General features: G+C 43.3%; 1 protein-coding gene across 4 annotated transcripts in view; it reads left to right on the plus strand.

Moving 5' to 3' along the window:
* Positions 1–20639, plus strand: part of LOC126473434 (uncharacterized) — a 776960-nt gene that overhangs the window by 719158 nt on the left and 37163 nt on the right. For all 4 annotated transcript variants that reach the window (XM_050100474.1, XM_050100477.1, XM_050100475.1 and 1 more), the window contains exons 8-9: positions 8405–8430; positions 13247–13422. In XM_050100474.1, the coding sequence (XP_049956431.1) occupies positions 8405–8430; positions 13247–13422 (202 nt within the window). The remainder of the gene's footprint in view (positions 1–8404; positions 8431–13246; positions 13423–20639) is intronic.

Consider the following 20639-nt stretch of genomic DNA (forward strand, 5'->3'; position numbering starts at 1 on the left):
ACTCTCAGAGGCATCACAACGGCTTTCACTTATAACTTTCGACTCGTTCGGTTTCGGTACAGGGACCCTTATCTCTAATTGATACTTTTATCCTTCTTCACCATCCTTGAAAGTCTGTAACATCAATAGGAAATGACTCAGAATATTCACTCATTTACAGGCGCCGGTAGCTGTAACTTTGACGCTCTGCAGCGTCGCTGGATGACGTTTTCTGACGTGGGTTCCCATTCAAAACATTATTTACTGACTCCTCTCTACAAGGCCCAGAAGTTTGTAATGGGAGTTTCCGAATACTCTGTATAAACCTCACAAACCGTGTGAATGACTGTGCAGAATTACACTCAAAATTCGCACTAAATAGTCTTCATGTTTCCAGAATGAGATTTTCACTCTGCAGTGGAGTGTGCGCTGATATGAAACTTCCTGGCAGATTAAAACTGTGTGCCCGACCGAGACTCGAACTCGGGACCATTGCCTTTCGCGGGCAAGTGCTCTACCATCTGAGCTACCGAAGCACGCCCGATACTCACACCTTTACTTCTGCCAGTATTTCGTCTCCTACCTTCCAAACTTTACAGAAGCTCTCCTGCGAACCTTGCAGAACTAGCACTCCTGAAAGAAAGGATACTGCGGAGACATGGCTAAGCCACAGCCTGGGGGATGTTTCCAGAATGAGATTTTCACTCTGCAGCGGAGTGTGGGCTGATATGAAACTTCCTTTCTTTCAGGAGCGCTAGTTCTGCAAGGTTCGCAGGAGAGCTTCTGTAAAGTTTGGAAGGTAGGAGACGAGATACTGGCAGAAGTAAAGCTGTGAGTACCGGGCGTGAGTCGTGCTTCGGTAGCTCAGATGGTAGAGCACTTGCCCGCGAAAGGCAAAGGCCCCGAGTTCGAGTCTCGGTCGGGCACACAGTTTTAATCTGCCAGGAAGTTTCAGGCTTCATGTTCTTTAACAATAAAGTTTGATAATTAGAAACCAGTACTGTCTTAATTAATAGATTCTAATGTAGGCTGACGGATAAATAATTCATATCAATTTACAGAAATAAAACAGCCATTGGTGCCATGATATACGCCATGAAGGGGATAAAATCCTACACTAATATATAAGTTTAATCCCGTATATTCGTTTATAATTACTATCATAAAACACAGATGGTGTTTACATACCTGAAGATGCAATGTACGAGACGATGACGGTTCTTGATGACATATATGTGATGACATGACGCGATTCAGGACGTTGTGAACGGATGGATCTCTGTGTTCGTTGATGAGAGGAGTAAGAGAAGGAGGAGGAGGAGCAGGAGGTAGTGGATGAAGAGGGTTGCGACCGTTGAGAGCTAGGTGTAAGAACCGAACTGAATAGTGAGGTACACTGCAGGCCGCTACAATTACAACACCAGGTAGGATATAGCCGGCCGAAGTGGCCGTGCGGTTAAAGGCGCTGCAGTCTGGAACCGCAAGATCGCTACGGTCGCAGGTTCGAATCCTGCCTCGGGCATGGAAGTTTGTGATGTCCTTAGGTTAGTTAGGTTTAAGTAGTTCTAAGTTCTAGGGTACTGATGACCACAGCAGTTGAGTCCCATAGTGCTCAGAGCCATTTGAACCATTTTGAACCAGGTAGGATAACAAATAACAACATTTAATTTTTTTCAATTATAAGGGATCTGTTCAGAAGCATTCGGACACCTGTTAGTGTTCTATAATATGGGGTGAGTCCACTCTATGGGGTGAGTCCAGCCTTCGCGTTTGTGAGAGCTTAAACTTTGCTGGGAACTCTTTCACTGAGGATTGTCTATGGAGGAATTCTTCAAGAAGCGAAACCAGAGAAGGTACTGATGTTGGACGCTAGAGTCTGGAGTGAAGTCGACGCTCTAACTCATCCCAAAGGTGGTCCATTGCTTTCTGTTTGGAACTCTGTGTATGCCAGTCCATTTCAGGAATGTTGTTGTCCACAAACGATTACCTCACAGACGCTGGTCTGTGACAGGGTGCATAGTCTTGTTGATACAAACAATTCTGGACTTAGCCTTTTTGCTAAGTGCATTAAGGGGACCACATTGTAGCCACGTAAAACACTTTCATATTATAAAACCGCATCTTCCGTACTTCGATGTTGACACTACACATGACGGCAGGTAACATTCATCAGGCATTCGCCAAACCCGGACTTCCACAGGGTATAGGGTCGTTGATCACAGCAAATCACTCGTTTCAAATTGTCAACTGTCCAAGGACGTCTCTCTTTAGATCACACCAAGCGTCGCTTAGCACTGTCTACAAAAATGTATGGCTTAATAGGATCTGCTCTACGACTGTACTCCATTCCTTATGTACAATAAATTGTGCTAGTTGAACTCACGGATGGTTCTTTCCGCTGATTTAATGCATTTTTTTTACAACCACTCTCCACAAAGCTCGAGGGTCCCTGTCCATTAGTGCTTGAGTCCTGGTCTTGGTTCAGCTGTGGTGGGTCCTTTGCGTTTCTACTTAACAGTCACATTACCGGCAGTCAACTTGGGCAGCTTTAGAAGTGTTGGGACGTTCCTGATGGATTTTTTACTCAGATTTCATGCAATAGCCAGCCCACGTTCGAATTTAATAGGCTCTACTGTCACTGCTTTTCTACTGACAGTAATCCACGTCATTTGTACTGGGGGAGGGGGGGAGGTTGCCCCTCGAGACATCTAGTGGTCAATTAGTGGTCAGTCCGCATTACGTAGAGGTGTCTGGATACTGTTGATCAGATAATGTACAGTGAAGGGAAAATACATTTTTAATTTTGTAGGTGATTACGGTCTACATAGGGTTCAAAATTCAATATTCAGAACTGCCACCTCTGTCAGCACAAACGGCAACATGGATATCCATCGAGATGAACTAAGCTGGTACGTCATTCCATGCTGGTTCACTTCTCTACCAAAGTTGATCAACAATGTGTCTGGTGGGTAGTAGCGTGCTGTTCTCTCGCCAACACACAACCAGATGTTTTTAATGGGTGATAAATATGGAGAGTGTACAGTCCACGGTGCTGTACGCGGTCACTACCGAGGTAGGCTAGGACAGCACGGGCAATATGTGGCCCTCTTGTGGAAAGATAAAGTGTTCAAAGATAGGGCACATTCTCGGACATTATCTTTACGGCTACTGTCCAACTTACCTTCTATGGGAACCAGAGAGACTAATGTTGTGTGTCCAGTGGCACTCCTCATCATCATACCAAGTGTTGACTCCATATGAGGATGATGAATGAAACTGGACAACATGTGTTCTCCTCCTAGCTGCCATACATGAATACGTCCATTGTGATACTGCACGCTAAAACGGGACTCGTCTGGAAAGACTGTGTAATAGCCTATACCGTTGGAACACTGTTTTTAATGCACCTCTGTGCTGCCACATCAAGGGAAACTGCAACAATGATTGCATCACTCATAGTCCGTGACGCTCCGAACGCCGTCATTGTGTTCGTGTGCACGCTTCTGTTAATATAAAGAAGCTCTTTTCCTAAGATACATGACAGGGCTGTGCGATCCTGCATGACTGAGTGAGCAATATGTCTGCCCTCTCGTGCGCTAGTCCCTTGGGGCCCGCTTGAACACGTTGGCTCCAAATTCTCGACACAGTCATGGGATGCCAACATTGCAATATCGCTGAACAATAAACCTCAGCCTCAATAACACAAAATTCTGTCACTGTCAAATTTCAACACTTGTTGATAGATGTTTTCCCCATTCACAGAATGCATAACACCATTGTGTTTTAGTTTTTAGTGAATATGTATTTCTTAATTAATTACACAGAGTGAAAGTCAGAGTCAAATGTGTGAAACCTTAACTGCTATGGTCATTAGTACCTAAGATTACACACTACTTAACCTAAATTATCCTAAGGACAAACACACACACCCATGCCCGAGGGAGGACTCGAACCTCCGCCGGTACCAGCCGCACAGTCCATGACTGCAGCGCCTTAGACCGCTCGAATTACACAGTGTGTTAGTGGTATAAATGCTGATATTTTTATTGGAGACTAAGGACGGCGCATTGACCAACGGTACATAGCTATTTAATTCATTTGGAGACTGTATTAGGATTAGTACGTTTTTACCTTGGTTAGCACCTCCAAGTACATGTGGCAAGAGCAACCCATCAATGCTTATTTTCCCCTGGGCACCAGGTCAGATGCTGAAGTGTGGATGCATGGACTCTAAACGCTTAGTCCACTAAATGATGTGAGATCCGGAGAAGGGGGAACTTTGTTGGAGAATGGTTCGGCAATGACCCAAGATTGAAAAACTGTAAGCAGACAAAGCCGTTTTGGTGTAAAAGATAATGCAAGAAATAGGATTTTCCCTAGGTCTTAGAATTTGAGGAGAAGGGTGAAATTCATTCGCCGGTAGTGGCTACGTTAGCGACAGGAAAGATAGATGCAGATTGTGAGACAGAATACATGATGTTCAATGATTTGTAATTAGTGGTAAAATTTACTCACGAGACGAATAAAGCATCACTTACAAAGGCAGCGAATTCTAAGTCAAGGAAACAAAGATATTTTCAGGTATATGCAGTCATATGATGAGGGAGATGAAATGCCCGCAATGTATCATGGCTGTAAAACTCACTGCGTGTTGGGAAGCAGTAGGTTCTGTAAATTCTGGGCCGTAACATTGGTAAATAGATAAATTGCGCTGTTCGGCTGATAAGAAGACGTTTCATTCGTTTCACTAGTAAACTGATTTTAAGGAAGAAGAGTGTTTTGGATCATTCCTTGTTTAAGAGTAATAACCTTATGTACAATCCCTTAATGTACGTTGTAGTTTACGTGTGACATGTATCTTGACATTGGTAACTTACCTGAAGAAGTGGTATTTTTTCTGTATTCATCGGCGTAAGGGGTGACGAACTGGACAAATACAAAATTGTTAAGGCTTTCGTGGCCACTTGTTGACAAACTGGCTATTGGCTCCTTTCTCGGGTTCTTCGGCCGACGTTCATCTAATTATTTTACTGAAGTTTCGCCAGCACGAGTGGCTGGCATTGTCAAAGCTTCACCCTCCATTGCCGGTGGCAACTGAGGGTGAAGCTTTGACAATGCCTGCCACTCGTGCTGGCGAAACGTCAGTAAAATCATTAGATGAACGTCGACCGAAGAACCCGAGACAGGAACCAATAGATAGTTTGTAAACTGGACAAAGCTAGAATCCTTACGCGAACTGAGGATATACTGAAGGCATGATGCAAATAGCTCGATCGTCTGCGCTTGTTCGGTATTATTTGATTACTTTGCTGGTAAGAATAACTCGACGACAAATTTGTAACACATAGTAGGTGATATACTTTTCAGTACTTATTTGAGATTAGTGCTTAAGTTGCGTATGGAATGGTCTCTATAGTTGCCGTTCTCGATTGAAGAGGGTGAATCGATAGAACTGATGGGATTTTTTTGCGTAGAAGTAGAATCATTGGGAGGTGCGAGGTGAAGTGGGTTACTAGAGTAAATTCAGAATCAGTTTCTTGAAGGAAAGGCGATATAGACGTATATAATTAGGGTTTAATTGGGTGTCCAGGTAGCCCCGATTTGAGTATGGATGGAGTCTGAATGAGACGTAGTTTCCTTTTCTTTTAATGTCGCCCACATTCTTGTATCGATCCATTCCTTTCACTCTTCTCCCACACGCAAACCCCTAAAAAACATTCCCCCTCAAACAGTCGCGTAGCAATATCAGATGAAAGCAATTCTTCTTCATTTTTCTTATAACTTCTAGTAGTTTTCTTCCCTCCCCAATTACTTTCGCACCTCTTCGTTAGTTACTCACTGTGCTCAAATAACGCTTTCCGTCATCCTACAAGCCCACATCTCAAATGCCTCCAAATTTCTTTCGTCCTCTCTTCTCAGTGTCCACGTTTCAGTTTCGTAGAGTGTCCAGTCTTTTCCTGTGTTCTTTATCAAGCTTTCCTCATAATAAGTTGCTCTTTCTATTGAAAGCTGCTTGCAAATCGTCAGCTCTACATGCCCTGCTATTTTCCATATGATTCAGGGCTCTCTGTACTCTCATCCAGTGCTTTCTATACATCTTCATCAAAGCTGCGACGTCTGTTTTCAATCGTCACATTTGCATCTTCTTCACTCTTTATACTGCTTGGTCTTAGATCCTTCTCATACAGAACTATACATATATTCACGCCATAATTCTAACATTTCTTGTGGTTCTTTAGTTATTGTATCACTCTTTCTTTCAATTTCCATATTAACCTTTCCTTTCTTATTTTCGAAAATTTTATCTTCCTGGCTAGCCTATACATCAGTTCATACTTTTCCTATTTCCCCGTATCTTCTATTTCCTTACATTTTCCATTCATCCATTTTTTTTCTTGGATATTCCGAGTCTCTTGTTAATTCGCTACTCAATTTCTTATACATAATTTCCCTTCTTTGTTCTTTAGATTCTACCATTTCCTCCACCTATCCATCTCTTTTAACGTGTTTTCCATTATGCATTACAACCTGATGCTTTTAAGCTTCTTGTTTCCTACAAATTCTTTTGAAAATGCCATGAGACCGTCCCTCATTTTTATCCATTTCTCATTAACGCACTCTTCCTAATAATCTTTTCCAGTTTTCTGTAAAACTGTTTACCAGTTACTACATGCCTGCTTTACGGTCTCCATATTAAAATTCTTTTTAGCATTTCTTGTGAAAACTGCACGTTTATTTGCCCTACCATCTGGTTGTGGTTAGGATTTATGACAGCTCTGAGTATGCTTTATCTTTCTTCAAGCAATTCCTATACATTTTCTGTATAAGTATGTAGTCAAATTGATACCTCAATTCATTCAGACTAGAAAACCACGTATGTTACCTTCTTTTGTGGTCCTCCAACAAGGTTTCACCAACAACTAACGAGTTATCATAACAAAAAGTTAAGTGTCCAGTGTCCTTTCACCTTTACCATTCATTGCGCCTACTTCTACATTATCTCTTCCGCTTCATTCACCCGCCACAGCATCAATCAGCCCTCCCACAGTAAGGAATCAGTTGACGCTGTTGGAAGACAGTGGACTCGAAGTAAGGAGGACGTCGGTGTAAATTCCTGTCCTGACCGGCAGATTTTTATTTTCCATTGTTTCCCTAAACGGTTTAGGAAAAATTGCCGGATGTTTCCACTGAAAATGTCACGGCCTAGTTGCTTCGCGATTCGTCTCAATCCGACCTTGAGCCCCTTCTCTAATTACCTCGAACTTGGAACGTTAGACTCTGACCTTCCTTCCTTTCCTTCGCAGAAACAATCCATATGTGAACTGAACGGGAAGAAACGTTATTACACTTGGCTCAATAAAAAGAACTCTTCGCCACGTACTTCGAAATAATTCTCTCAGAGTTCAGATAAAAGTTCATATGCGTTAGTAGTTTTGTTGTGGGAAGCAAAGGCAAGTATTATATACTTATATTGTTTCAAGGAGTACTAGTGTCGCTGTTTTAATTGAATTGAACTCACACAAATAAGACTAATGAAAACAAAGGAGATGAAATCGAAGAAATGCGATGACGTGAACATCCTACCTAATAAATCTTTCTTTCTTTGTCTGAGCCTTGTCCCGCATTTATGCAGGGCCAGACATGGTTAATCGGATGTGGCATGGTAAGTTTAAGGGGTGGCCAGAAGCCCTTCCTGCCGCCACCCCGTACCCCTTGGGACGGAATTAGTGTACCACAGCTGTCTGTGTCTAATGTAAGCCATGGAATAGTGCGAATGTGTTGCAAATGTCTGCGAGTCGTGTAACTGAGGCGGGACGTGGGGATCAGCCCGGTATTCACCTAGCGGGATGTGGAAAACCGCCTAAAAACCACACCCAGGCTGGCCGGCACACTGGCCCTACGTCGTTAATCCGCCGGGCGGATTCGATCCGGGGCCGGCGCGCCCGAGTCCAGGGAGCAGTGCGTTAGCGCTCTCGGTAGCCTGCCGGGTCAACATCCTATCTAATAAATATGGCTTGAAAATAATTAGCGGCAAGACCTGGTTGTTTTTCCGGAATGAAAAGCAGAAAACGTAAACGCCACTGGAACCGTCTTGAAATCATGCTTGGATGGTTTGATTGAGCGCTTGCTAGGATCGAGAGACCGAGGTTCGTACGCCTGTTCAGCGCAAAGTTTCGTTTCTCATGACATATTCATTTCCAAGAACTTGCTCTTTGGGAATATATTTCACGTTCACTTTTTTATTACTACGAAGCTATAATACCTTCTCATATGTTGTCTTTTCTCGATCATCGTTTATGCAACTTGGAGTTAATCTGTTACATAGTTGTTCCACGCCAATGCATTTTAAACAAGCTCATACTCAAACTGAACATTCTGAATACTATACGTTTGGTGTGTAAACATTTTTTTCTATCTTTTTCAGGTTATGGAAGTACTCCACCATCAGAGGTAAGAAGAAATGAATAGTTTATTTGAGTATTTGTTCACTTACGTTCAATAATGTACTTACCTCTAGTGTCAAGATTAACCATAAGAATTTCATGTGTCGGTAGTCGAGGTGGCAGTAAAATGAGAGACCATCTGCAAAACGGTAACATATCAGTAAGTTTATTTACAATAGTCACACGTATAACTTTGAAGTGCTGTAGGTCCGCCTGTGCTGCTGAGTAATATATAAAGAGGGTAATGTTGCCGATAGAAACAAATTTGAAAGCTGATGCAGTTCTATAAGACACTAGCAAATACCAATTGATTACCAGCTTCATGGTATGTCGATGTATTTACCTCACTGCACTTTTCCCTACTGATGTTTATAGGTCTATAAGTCCACTGAAATCTTGGGGCGAAGCTGTGAATTGTGGCTACTTAAAAAGAAGCCCTGACAAGTCAGAGTCGCAGGCAGTGAGATCATGGCAACATAGCGTCCTCTGGTTGCGCTCAAATACCCGGCAGTAGTGCTTGTGAGTTGCTATTCAAAGCACAGACCCAGACGCCGATAATCAAAGTACTTCGCCTTCTTCATCAACTCAACCCACTACTGGCTAAACGCGACCCGAGGGTCACAACTAAACTGAGGCTGTGTTGCGAGACGATTACCCCGGCGCTACTCTACGGCTGCTCCACGCGGGGAACGACGTGCAGTTCTAACCTAAAACCTGTTCAGACAGGCTGCAATCGTTGCCTCCGCCTGATGTTGGGGGACCTCAGGAGGGCAGGACTCAGAGACAACCATCATGAACTCGATATACCTAAAATTAAGGAAAACATCGTCATCTCAACAAGGGAACTTCTAGGTAAGGTCGACCTCCTCCAACACACAACACGTCACCTGGACAACACCGGCGCTGTTGCACCGGCACAGTGGCACAGGTTACGAATACTGGATATGCTGCCCCAACAGTGAAATAAAATACCACGGCACCTCGGCAGGGTCCATGAACGAACAAGCCCACCCTGCTAAAACGGAAACAAAGAGTACATCCTTTGAATATCTCACATACCAGAAGTCCAACCACTACAAATGGTAGCACTTCGGCAGCACAACTAAAAAAATAAATAAATTTCAAAAACGGTAGCGTGTATGTGAGGCGACACAGGGAGCGATGGAAGAGCGATCTCGCCTGTCGCGCAATGGCCGGAGAGTTCAGCATACCGTCCCCCCATAGCTATGAGCGACACGGGGCCTTCGACGAAGATGCTGTTGATACCAAAGAATTTTCTTTTCTTTTGCATAAGTTTAAACTAACTAAATACACACTAAGATTCAAGTGTATGCTTAGAATTTTTTTCAGGATAAATTTCAGAAGTCAATTGCAAATAAATTTTATCATCCTTACCGGTTTCGACAAATTAATTTGTTATCTTCAAAAGCCTACAAAATTAGGCTTATTATAAACCTTTAGGCATTGGCTATACATTTAAATGACGCATGAAAATTATATTACAGAAACTTACTTAGATTAGCAGACATTCAATATCTTATTCATAGAAGGGCAATGTCATGGTATGTTCAGAAATTGAATATTATTATTTTAAATAATTATTTTAAATAATAATTGACAATTTGCAATAACTGAATAACATCTACGTGTCTTCTGCGCTAGCAGCAAGGAACATATGTAAAATCATACATAAAAAATATAACCAAAAAATATGAAGAAAATATACACTGAAACGCCAAAGAAACTGGTGTAGGCATGCGTTTTCAAATACAGAGATAGGAAACAGGCAGAATACGGCGCTCCTGTCGGCAATGCCTGTACAAGGCAACAAGTGTCTGGCGCACTTCTTAGATCGGTTACTGCTGCTACAATGGCAGGTTATCAAGATTTAAGTCATTTTGAACATGGTTTTATACTCGGCGCGCCAGAGATAGGACAGAGCATCTCCGAGTTAGCGATGAAGTGGAGATTTTCCCGTACGACCCATTTCACGAGTGTACCGCGAATATCAGGAATCCGGTAAAACGTCAAATTTCCGACATCGCTGGTGCCGGAAAAAGATCCTGCAAGAACGGGACCAGCGATCGCTCATTGTGACAGAAGTTCAAGCCTTCCGAAAATTGCTGTAAATTTCAATGCTGGGCCACCAAAAACCGTCAGTGTCCGAACGATTCAAGGAAACATCGCCGATATGGGCTTTCGGAACCGAAGGCCCATTCGTGTACCCTTTACGAATGCACGACACAAAGCTTTATGCCTCGCCTGGGTGTGTCAGTTCTGACATTGGACTGTTGATGACTGGAAACATGTTGCCTGACCGGACAACTCTCGTTTCAAGTTGTATAGAGCGGATGGACGTGTACGGGTATGGAGACAACCTCATGAATCCATGGATCCTGCATGTCAGCAGGGGCTGTCCAAGCTGGTGGAGGTTCTACAATGGTGTGGGGCGTGTGCAGTTGGAGTGATATGGGATCCCTGATACGTCTAGATACGACACTGACAGGTGACACGTGCATAAGCATCCCGTCTGATCACCTGCATCTATTCATCTCCATTTCCACTGTGCAATTTCAGCAGGACAATGCGACATCCCACATGTCTAGAATTGCTACAGAGTGGCTCCAGGAACACTCTACTGAGTCTCAAAACTTCTGCTGCCCACCAAACTTCCCAGACACCCAGACAAAAAAATTATTGAGCATATCTTGGATGCCTAGCAACGTGCTGTTCAGAAGAGATCTCCACCACCCGGTACTCTTATGTATTTATGGACAGCCATGTAAGATGCATTGTGTCAGTCCCGTCCAGCACTATTTCAGACGTCACTCGAGTCCATGCCACGTCGTCCTGCGTCACTTCTGCGTGCTCGCGGTGGCCCTACACGATAATGGGCAGGTGTACCAGTTTCTTGGCTCCTCAGTGTGTATAACACATTTGAAAAAACATGACGCATGATTGCAATATATAAAAGAGATGGGCTGATTTTCATATTTTATGAGAGATTATTTGCAATCAAAGTAGTGTGCTTTTTAATGCAAGCTGATCATTCAACAATCTTTTGAATTTAGGCGAGAATGGTTCTATATTCCAAATTTAAAATAAACATTGTTTAAAATAACTGTATACAATATGTAAACAGGGAAGTATGGAGGAGGTGGTGTTACAGTATGGTGTTCGTTTTCGCGGCTTGGGTGTCTCCCATCATTTAACTTAAAAAAAAAGCTAAATGCAGAACAATATGAACATTTTTATGACATTGCATACAGCCTGCTCAGCTGTTTAAGGGAGTTTTGCATGGTAGAGAAACTCATCAATCTGATAAAGATCTGTCTGAGCGAAACACGTGCAAAGGTGAAGATGGGAAGTTGCGTAACTGAGGAATTTTAAATTGTGACAGGACTCCGGCGAGGAGATGGGGTGTCCCCTATCCTGTTCAATTTTGCCCTCGCGAAGATCGTTCGCGAGACCTTCCGAGAGAACGAAGCAATTGAAATCGAAGGAAAGAGACTGGCATACTTAGCCTATGGAGACGACATCTGTTTACTCTCTGGGTCAGAAGAGGAGTTGGAGCAAATGACCAGAGCACTAAAGGAGGCTGCCAGCATATTTGGGCCAAACAGAAACGAAACCAAGACAGAGTACCTCGTTGTGACGCGTGGTCATTGTGAGACTGTTGGTCATCTTCAATCACTGCAAGTGGAAGACCAGTCCTACAAGGGAATGCATGAATTTAAATACCTAGGGGCACTTTTCACTGAGAACTCGTCATGTGAAGCCGAGATCAATGCCAGAATACAAGCAGGAAACCGATCTTACCACAGCCCGGCACAACTGCTTCGGTTCAGATATCCCTCCAGACAGTTCAAGATTCGATTGTACAAAACCCTGATGCAGCGTGTTGTTATAAATGGCTGTGAGACGTGGAGTATCAGGAAACAGGACTTCCGTAACCTCGTTTTTGAGAGAAAAGTGCTTCGGAAGATCTTCGGCCCGTTTCTGGATGCAGACACAAGGGAATGGAGAGTCAGACACACTCAAGAGCTTGAGGAAGAAGACAGCAGCCCAACATAGCAGGAAATGTCAAAGCCAAACGAATGTTGCCCGGATGGAAGATCACAGATGGCCTCGGAAGCTCATGGATTTCACTTCTACAGGAAAGAGATAACTAGGGAGACCCAAGAAGCGTTGGAGGGATATCCTCCAAGAAGATTTAAACCAAGCATCAATAGATGTGGACGGATGGCGGATAGCAGCAATGGACAGAATACAATAGAAGAGGAAGCTTGTAGCAGCGTGCGGTTTACTGGGTCTGATCAAATAGAAGAAGAAGAAGATTCTATACTTCGTACAGTGGAGGAACACCTCGGTGATCGTTTGCATCAGCAGGACAATCCAGACAGTTATTAAACAGCATCTTTGAGGCAGTGTTTCTTAGACAATAACAGTCTTCATTTGGGCTGGCCTGCAGCGAGTTGTAGCCCGAATCCAATGGAAAAACCTCTGGAATGAGTCAGCACGTTGACTTTGCTCCAAACCCCAGCGTCCAGCATGACTACATTCTCTGGTTTCGGTGCTTGAGGAGGAATGGGCTGTCATTTTTCCAGAGATATTAAGACAACCCATTAAAACTGCTCCAAGCGGAGCTCAAGTCGTCATAAAGGCAAAGGATGGACATACAGCGTATTAATAAGTGATCAAAGATTTTTGGTTACGTAGTGTATGTGCTGCGCAAGTAGCCACATTGTGGAACTGACGGCTTACCTCTATGTGCTGGAGTTTAGCGGAGGTCCCGTACGGGAAACGCTTGATCTATGTTGCAGACCCTGATGCTGGTGGTGGTGGTGGTGACCGTGGTGTTGCTGGCAGCGGCCGCAGCTGTGGTGGCGGCGCTGCTGTGCCGCCGGCGAGAGTGCTGTCAGAGGGCGTGCGGCAGCAGGCAGCAGCCGCAGAACGCGCAACCCTGGCTGGACGGCTACAGCACCGTCGCCGTCCAGAGGTTATTGTTATTACTCCAATGTAACCTACACAGGACCACATAAAACAACTCCTGCATATCACCATATTCTTTTCTTTTTTCGCTTCGCAATACTTCTTCATGTGTCCTCTCTGTTGTTTTCTTTCTTCTCTTTTTTGTGTTTTCTTGTTGAAATCCTTGTCTTTTAGTCCCTTTTCCATGATTTTATGAGTGTTTTCTGCGTCTTCGTCTGATATTCCCAACACCTGTAGATGTTTCCTACCCCTCCTAGTACCAGGAGTTCTTTTTGTGTCACTTAGTACCATTGGGTTCATAAAGACCGTAAGTAATACACACAGGATGTATTGAAAATATTAAAAAAGTGCAGTGCACCTGTTCAACGTGACAGTCGTCACTCTGTTTTGTCAGATGTTACGTTCAAGTAACAAAAAGAAATTTAGATTGGGGTCATATCACCGGAGTGTACTCAGTGCATAAATATTGAATAAATTATAATGTGTCGTAAATATAAAACAGAACGAAGCACAACTGGATATAATTGAGTGAGAGAGAGAGGAATCGCGTATTTTGTAAACAGTAATTTGAAAAGAAAGAAGATATACATACTTGCAACGTCCAGCTATGTTTTGTGCTGAACAATGTCTTTAAGTAGATCATCAGTCTGCTATTCACCCCCCCCCCCCCCCTGGCCATATCCAGGCTAGCTGATTCACCGACCCCTAGTCGGTAATCCGTTGGGTAGATTCAATGCGGAGACAGCGTATCTCCCCATTGCAGAACCGGTTACGTTAGCAAGTCCAGCCACTTGTTAAATATTCTTCATAACTGACTACAGAGTGTAAGCCTTCCATTTCTCATTGTATCTGTTAGAGGACCACATTTTTCGTACACCTCCTAGTTCCTTCTCAATAGCCAAACCTCATCTTCAAGGTTTATATCCAGTATTTGTCTTTCTTTCTCCCTTTCTTCTCCAAACTGTTTAACTGGTAGAGTGTGTATACGGCAAGACATTTGAACGATAGATAAACCCAGTGTTAATCGCAACTTTCTAATGCTTCAGTTTTGTGTTAATAGGTTAGGAATTTTTATTGTTCGTTGTTAAGTGCTTCTGAGCACTTTTAGCAAATATTATAATTCTGTAACATAAATCATTTGTGATAGGGAAGTACAGTACTACTCACAAGTAGGGGAAAGCCGGTGAAAGTATCCAGGCTAAGGTAGTCTTAGTTTGTAAGGCCAGTAGCATAGTCTGCAACCACAGTGAAGATCCAAAGAAACTGGCACACCTGCCTATTATCGTGGAGGGCCCCCGCGAGCACGCAAAAGTGCCGCAACACGACGTTGCATGGGCTCCATTAATGTCTGAAGTAGTGCTAGAGGGAACTGGCACCATGAATCCTGCATGGGCTCTCCATAAATCCGTAAGATGACGAGGGTGTTTAGATCTCTTCTGAACACCACGTTGCAAGGCATCCCAGATATGCTCAATAATGTTCATGCCTGGGGAGTTTGGTTGGCAGCGGAAATGTTTAAACTGATAAGAGTGTTCGTGGAGCCAGTCTGTAGCAATTCTGAACGTATAGAGTGTCGAATTTTCCTGCTGGAATTGCCCATCGGAATTCACAATAAACACGAATGGATGCAGGTGAGCAGATAGGATGCTTACATACTTGTCACCTATCAGAGTCGTATCTAGACGTATTAGGGATCTCATAAAACTGCACACGCCCCACACCATTACAGAGCCTCCACCACCTTGAAAAGCCCCTGCTCACATGCAGGCTCCTTGGATTCATGAGGTTATCTCCATACCCGTATACTTCCATCCGCTCAGTAGAACTTGAAACGAGACTCGTCCGACCAGGCAACATGTTTCCAGTAATCAACAATCCAACGTCAGAGTTGACGGGCCCAGGCGAGGCGTAAAGCTTTGTGTCGTGCAATCATCAAGGGTGTACAGGTGGGCCTTCGGCTCCGAAAGCCCATATCGATGACGTTTCGATGAATGGTTCGTACGCCGACACTTGTTGACGGCCCAGCATTGAAATCTGCATCAATTTGCGGAAGGACTGCACTTCTGTCACGTTGAACAATACCCTGCAGTTGTCGTTGGTCCCGTTCTTGAAGGATCTTTCTCCGGTCGCAGCGATGTCGGAGATTTGATATTTTACCAGACTCCTGAATTCACGGTACACTCGTAAAATGTTCTTAAGGGAAAATCCGCACTTCATCGCTACCTCGGAGATGCAGTGTCCCATCGACGACTATAACATCCCCTTCAAACTCACTTAAATCTTGATAACCTGCCCATTAGCAGCAGTAAGTGATCTAACAACTGCGCCAGACATTTGTTGTCTTATACAGGCGTTGCCGACCGCAGATCCGTATTCTGCCTGTTTACATATCTCTATACTTGAATACGCATGCCTATACGTTTCTTTGGCGCTTGAGTATCTTATGGTATAATATCGAATATAATTACCTTAGAATCAAATTAAATACTTAAAACAGTTAAATTTTCACAAAGTGACAACTTTCCCTGATTTCAGCAGACAATGTGGCCACTTAGTTTTAAACTGAAAAATAAGGGATGAAAACGGTTTTAACAAAGAACCGAATTAATTTTATTGTAAACCATGATTAGAATTAAATTATTTAAACTTTCCACAAATAAAAGTAAAACTGTGTTCGTCCTGTACAGAGTTAGTGGGACCAGAGGGAGCTTAATTCGCATTAAATCTACTGTTCTTTTAGCCTTGTATCTGAAAATTTTTCTTCGCAGTACATGCACTCTCTTGTCATCAAAAAGAGCTCTACTAGGTTAGGGTTTCCAGCTCTCCGCTGTTTTCTAGTTACTGTCTTTCTTCTCTTGGCTACTTTCCGTTTTTCCTTTTTCCACTTTACTTTTTCTCTATTCTATCTCTCGCTTCTAGGCCACTCTTATACGAACATGCTGCAAGTATGACCCCGGAGCCCTTCTCTCGGCTGCTGCTTTTACGTTTTCTTCCTACACAAAGCGGCTAGGGGCCACCGCTGACATAACCATCTGACCCGCATTGAAGCCATTACACAAAAGCTGTATACCCTCCTCGATGGTGAGTGTTCATCGGAGGTGAGAATATCATCTGGAGTGGCCCAGGGAAGTGTGGTAGGTCCGCTTTGTTTTCTATCTACATAACTGATTTTTTGGATAGGGTGGATAGCAATGTGCGGCTGTTTGCTGATGATGCTGTGGTGTACGGGAAGGCGTAGTCGTTGAGTGACTGTAGGAGGATACAAGATGACTTGGACAGTATTTTTGATTGGTGTAAAGAATGGCAGCTAACTCTAAATATAGATAAATGTAAATTAATGCAGATGAATAGGAAAAAAGAATCCTGTAATGTTTGAATACTCCATTAGTAGTGTAGCGCTTGACACAGTCACGTCGATTAAATATTTGGGCGTAACATTGCAGAGCTATATGAAGTGGGACAAGCATGTAATGGCAGTTGTGGTGAAGGCGGATAGTCGTCTTCGGTTCATTGGCAGAATTTTCGGAGGATGTGGTTCATCTGTAAAGGAGACCGCTTATGAAACACTAATACGACCTATTCTTGAGTACTGCTCGAGCGTTTGGGATCCCGATCAGGTCGGATTGAGGGAGGACATAGAAGCAATTCAGAGGCGGGCTGCTAGATTTGTTACTGGTAGGTTTGATCATCACGTGAGTGTTACGGAAATGCTTCAGGAACTCGGGTGGGAGTCTCTAGAGGAAAGGAGGCGTTCTTTTCGTGAATCGCTACTGAGGAAATTTAGAGAACCATCATTTGGGGCTGACTGCAGTACAATTTTACTGTCGCCAACTTACATTGCGCGCAAAGAGCACAAAGATAAGATAAGAGAGATTAGGGCTCGTACAGAGGCATATAGACAGTCATTTTTCCCTCGTTCTGTTTGGGAGTGGAACAGGGAGAGAAGATGCTAGTTGTGCTACGAGGTACCCTCCGCCACGCGCCGTATTGTGGATTGCGGAGTATGTATGTAGATGTAGATAGCATCATCGAAATATCAAGAACTAAAGAAGAATTATAGAGTCAAGATATGACGCTTCCAACACAATTTCATTAAAAAGACGTAAGACACATTCCGTCTCCACAATGAACAAACTGACCACTTACCTTACCACAGGATAACTAAAAATCCACAAAAATTATTATACCTCTGAGAAGTGGCAAAACAAATAGGTTAGACTTAATTGGCTGAATGGGCCGGCAGGGATAATACTTTGAAGCATTTTCCTCGCCACGATAGCACCTCATAGCCTGCAGGACTCCAATAGCCAATTTTCCCGCCACGGCAACTTTGCACAGCTCTCCCCTACCCCTGCACGGAAGACAAGAAGGTAGAGTATCTCTCCAATATTTGAAGTTAACTGCATGTGCTTAACCCAAAAATCCTAAAGCGGCTAAAATGTTACATTACTTCTAAACCATCGTAAAGATTACTGTTTCACATTTTATTCAAAGATCGTCATAATCTGTAGGTTATGCATTAGTTAATTGCCACTGTTAGATCTTCAATGGTGTGTTGCATACCGTATTAAGAATAAAATGTACTGATTCATACCCTACTGCAATAGTAAGTTTTACGGCAGTTTGGAAATCTAGAGGTAATATGGGCACTGTTCCTGATGTGCGAAAAGTCTACGAGCTGAAGAACACGTGTGTGCAGTTCATTGCTGCCCTGCAAGGTGCAAAGATAGCAACCCGTTCGATAAAACTGTTGACTGGGTTGACTACATCTCCAGGCGCGGCCTCATTCTATGCGACAGTATGGAGGGCATTATCTGTGTACACATTCTGACACTAACTTATCTGCCCCTGAAATTGAAGTTAAATTGTTATGACTGAATAATATCTAGTTACTTGAATGGAAGCTTTTGTGCGAAAGAAGCCCTTCCCCAATATTTTTTATACAATTATCCTTCGCACACCCAGGTAGAAACTTCGCTACTGTTTTGAATTCTGCAGTCTATAAAACAAAATGATTATAGACTTTATAGTTTATAATCATACTCTGTCTGACGCTCTTTGTCGAAATCAGCACCTGGAATAAAAGCTCTGTAGCTCTGTAAAATTCTGGCGATCGTCGACTCTGAAAATTCTTAAAATGATCAGAGGCACAATCGTACGCAGTGCGGAAGCCGTCTTGGGTGCTATGACGTACTCGCTCTGTAGCATGGGAATCATTGTCCAAGTTGTGAATCAATTTCGATAAAGTTCAGAATTTAATCTCGTAAAATAGAGCATAAACGTCCGAGAGCCGCACGGGGTAGCCGTGCGGTCTGCGGCGCCTTGCCACGGTTTGCGCGGATCCCCCTTCGGAGGTTCGAGTCCTCCCTGGGGCATGGGTGTGTGTGTTGTCGTTAGTGTTAGTTTAACTTAGATTAAGTAGTGAATAAGCCTAGGGACCGATGACCTTAGCAGTTTCGTCTCATAGGAACTTACTACCGCCACCGACCGCGGTGTAGGCTCTACTGATTTCCCTGGACACAAAGTTATCTACGAGTTACGACACACCAAGTATTTTTCCGAGACACAGGCAACGGAGAAGTTATCCAAGGAATTGAACCTACGTTTTCCATTCATGAAATTATATTTTTTTCAGAAATGATCTTCCTAGCCACATTTCGGTACGCAGCGCCTTCTTGTATGAGATGAAATTCACAATTAATCACATCTCATTCCGTATTCAAGATGGCAGCTTTCATCAAAGCCGGTACTTTCAATTCCACTGCGATCCTACTCTTCGCATTTCTCAATAAAAATAAATCCATTGTACACGTAACGTCCCACATTCTATCCGCAGAGTCTTTATATCACGAATCAGAGATTATATGCCTCTGGCAGTCGTAATGAGCCTTTGACCCGCATACATCATTTGCACTATTACATATAAACATTTGTGCTACGTGAGAAATGATATTGGAGAAAGGTGGTACTGCAACACCTGGTGCACTCTGCAGCCAAACTCTGGGACATACCAGGAATCGAAATTCGGAGATATACGTCATCCACCTGCGTGCGTCATTTTACATTTGCGTCTTGTAGTTTTCATCTAGGCATCGTCGGAAACCCCAGAGACACTTACGACGAAACCTCTGTTACTCAAATCATCTATAGTGATGAAAAATATTGCACACAACAATTTAAATGTATCATTGTAGTAAATAAATTACAAATAGCACAAACTTTATAGAAAAACCAAATTAAAACAAAATCGATATCTTATGTTCACAGCTGCTACTGTACATCGATTTTAATATGAAGAGATTTCATTTGCTCCTCATAAATTATTGATTAGAAACAGAAGGAAAACGGGTTAGAATTGAAAATGTATCCCTTTCCAGGAATAGCGGTTTTATTATAATTTGACAGTTGCTACCTCTGACCGAAACAAACTCATTGATTATGTCATTGTAGTCAAGTTCAACAGTAGTGTCGTATTCTATCGATAAGACGACTAACGACAAGGCATACGTTTGTTCACGCGAAGATTCAAATGGGTCAAATGGCTCTGAGCACTATGGGACTTAACATCTATGGTCATCAGTCCCCTAGAACTTAGAATTAATTCAACCTAACTAACCTAAGGACATCACACAACACCCAGCCATCACGAGGCAGAGAAAATCCCTGACCCCGCCGGGAATCGAACCCGGGAACCCGTGCGTGGGAAGCGAGAACGCTACCGCACGACCACGAGATGCGGGCGCGAAGATTCAACTTATACGAATAGAGTATATCTGTCTATAGGTGCAACAACTAACAACTCCCGCAATATAATTCGTCATTTACAGAAGGCTTGTTCTTGAATTCTTTTTTATTTATACAGTAGATCGTCCTAATCAAAACTCGGGAGTATCAGAACTGCTGGCTGGAGAGGCAAGTAAAGTACTTACCATCCCCGTTGCCCCATCACCACGTTCTTGCTTTCTTTACCGTCGCATCTCGTTCTACTCTTCACTCGGAAGAAGTGAGCAGCTATCGGTCAAACAGCTTATCTACTTCACTGTGGGCTCGCCGACCTTGAAGACCCTGCAATACCTTAAGGAAGAAGCAGCAAGAACTGCACTGGTGAACATTAGAGAGCTGCAGAGGCATCAACTCTGTGAACGAAGTGTACTATTGCCACATAAACCATGTTAACGATAAATACTGTAGAAGAGGCGATGTGAAACCAGCGTGCGATTTCAG

The sequence above is a fragment of the Schistocerca serialis genome, chromosome 4 (genome assembly GCF_023864345.2).
Source record: "Schistocerca serialis cubense isolate TAMUIC-IGC-003099 chromosome 4, iqSchSeri2.2, whole genome shotgun sequence".
In the NCBI taxonomy this organism is placed as follows: Eukaryota; Metazoa; Arthropoda; class Insecta; order Orthoptera; family Acrididae; genus Schistocerca; species Schistocerca serialis.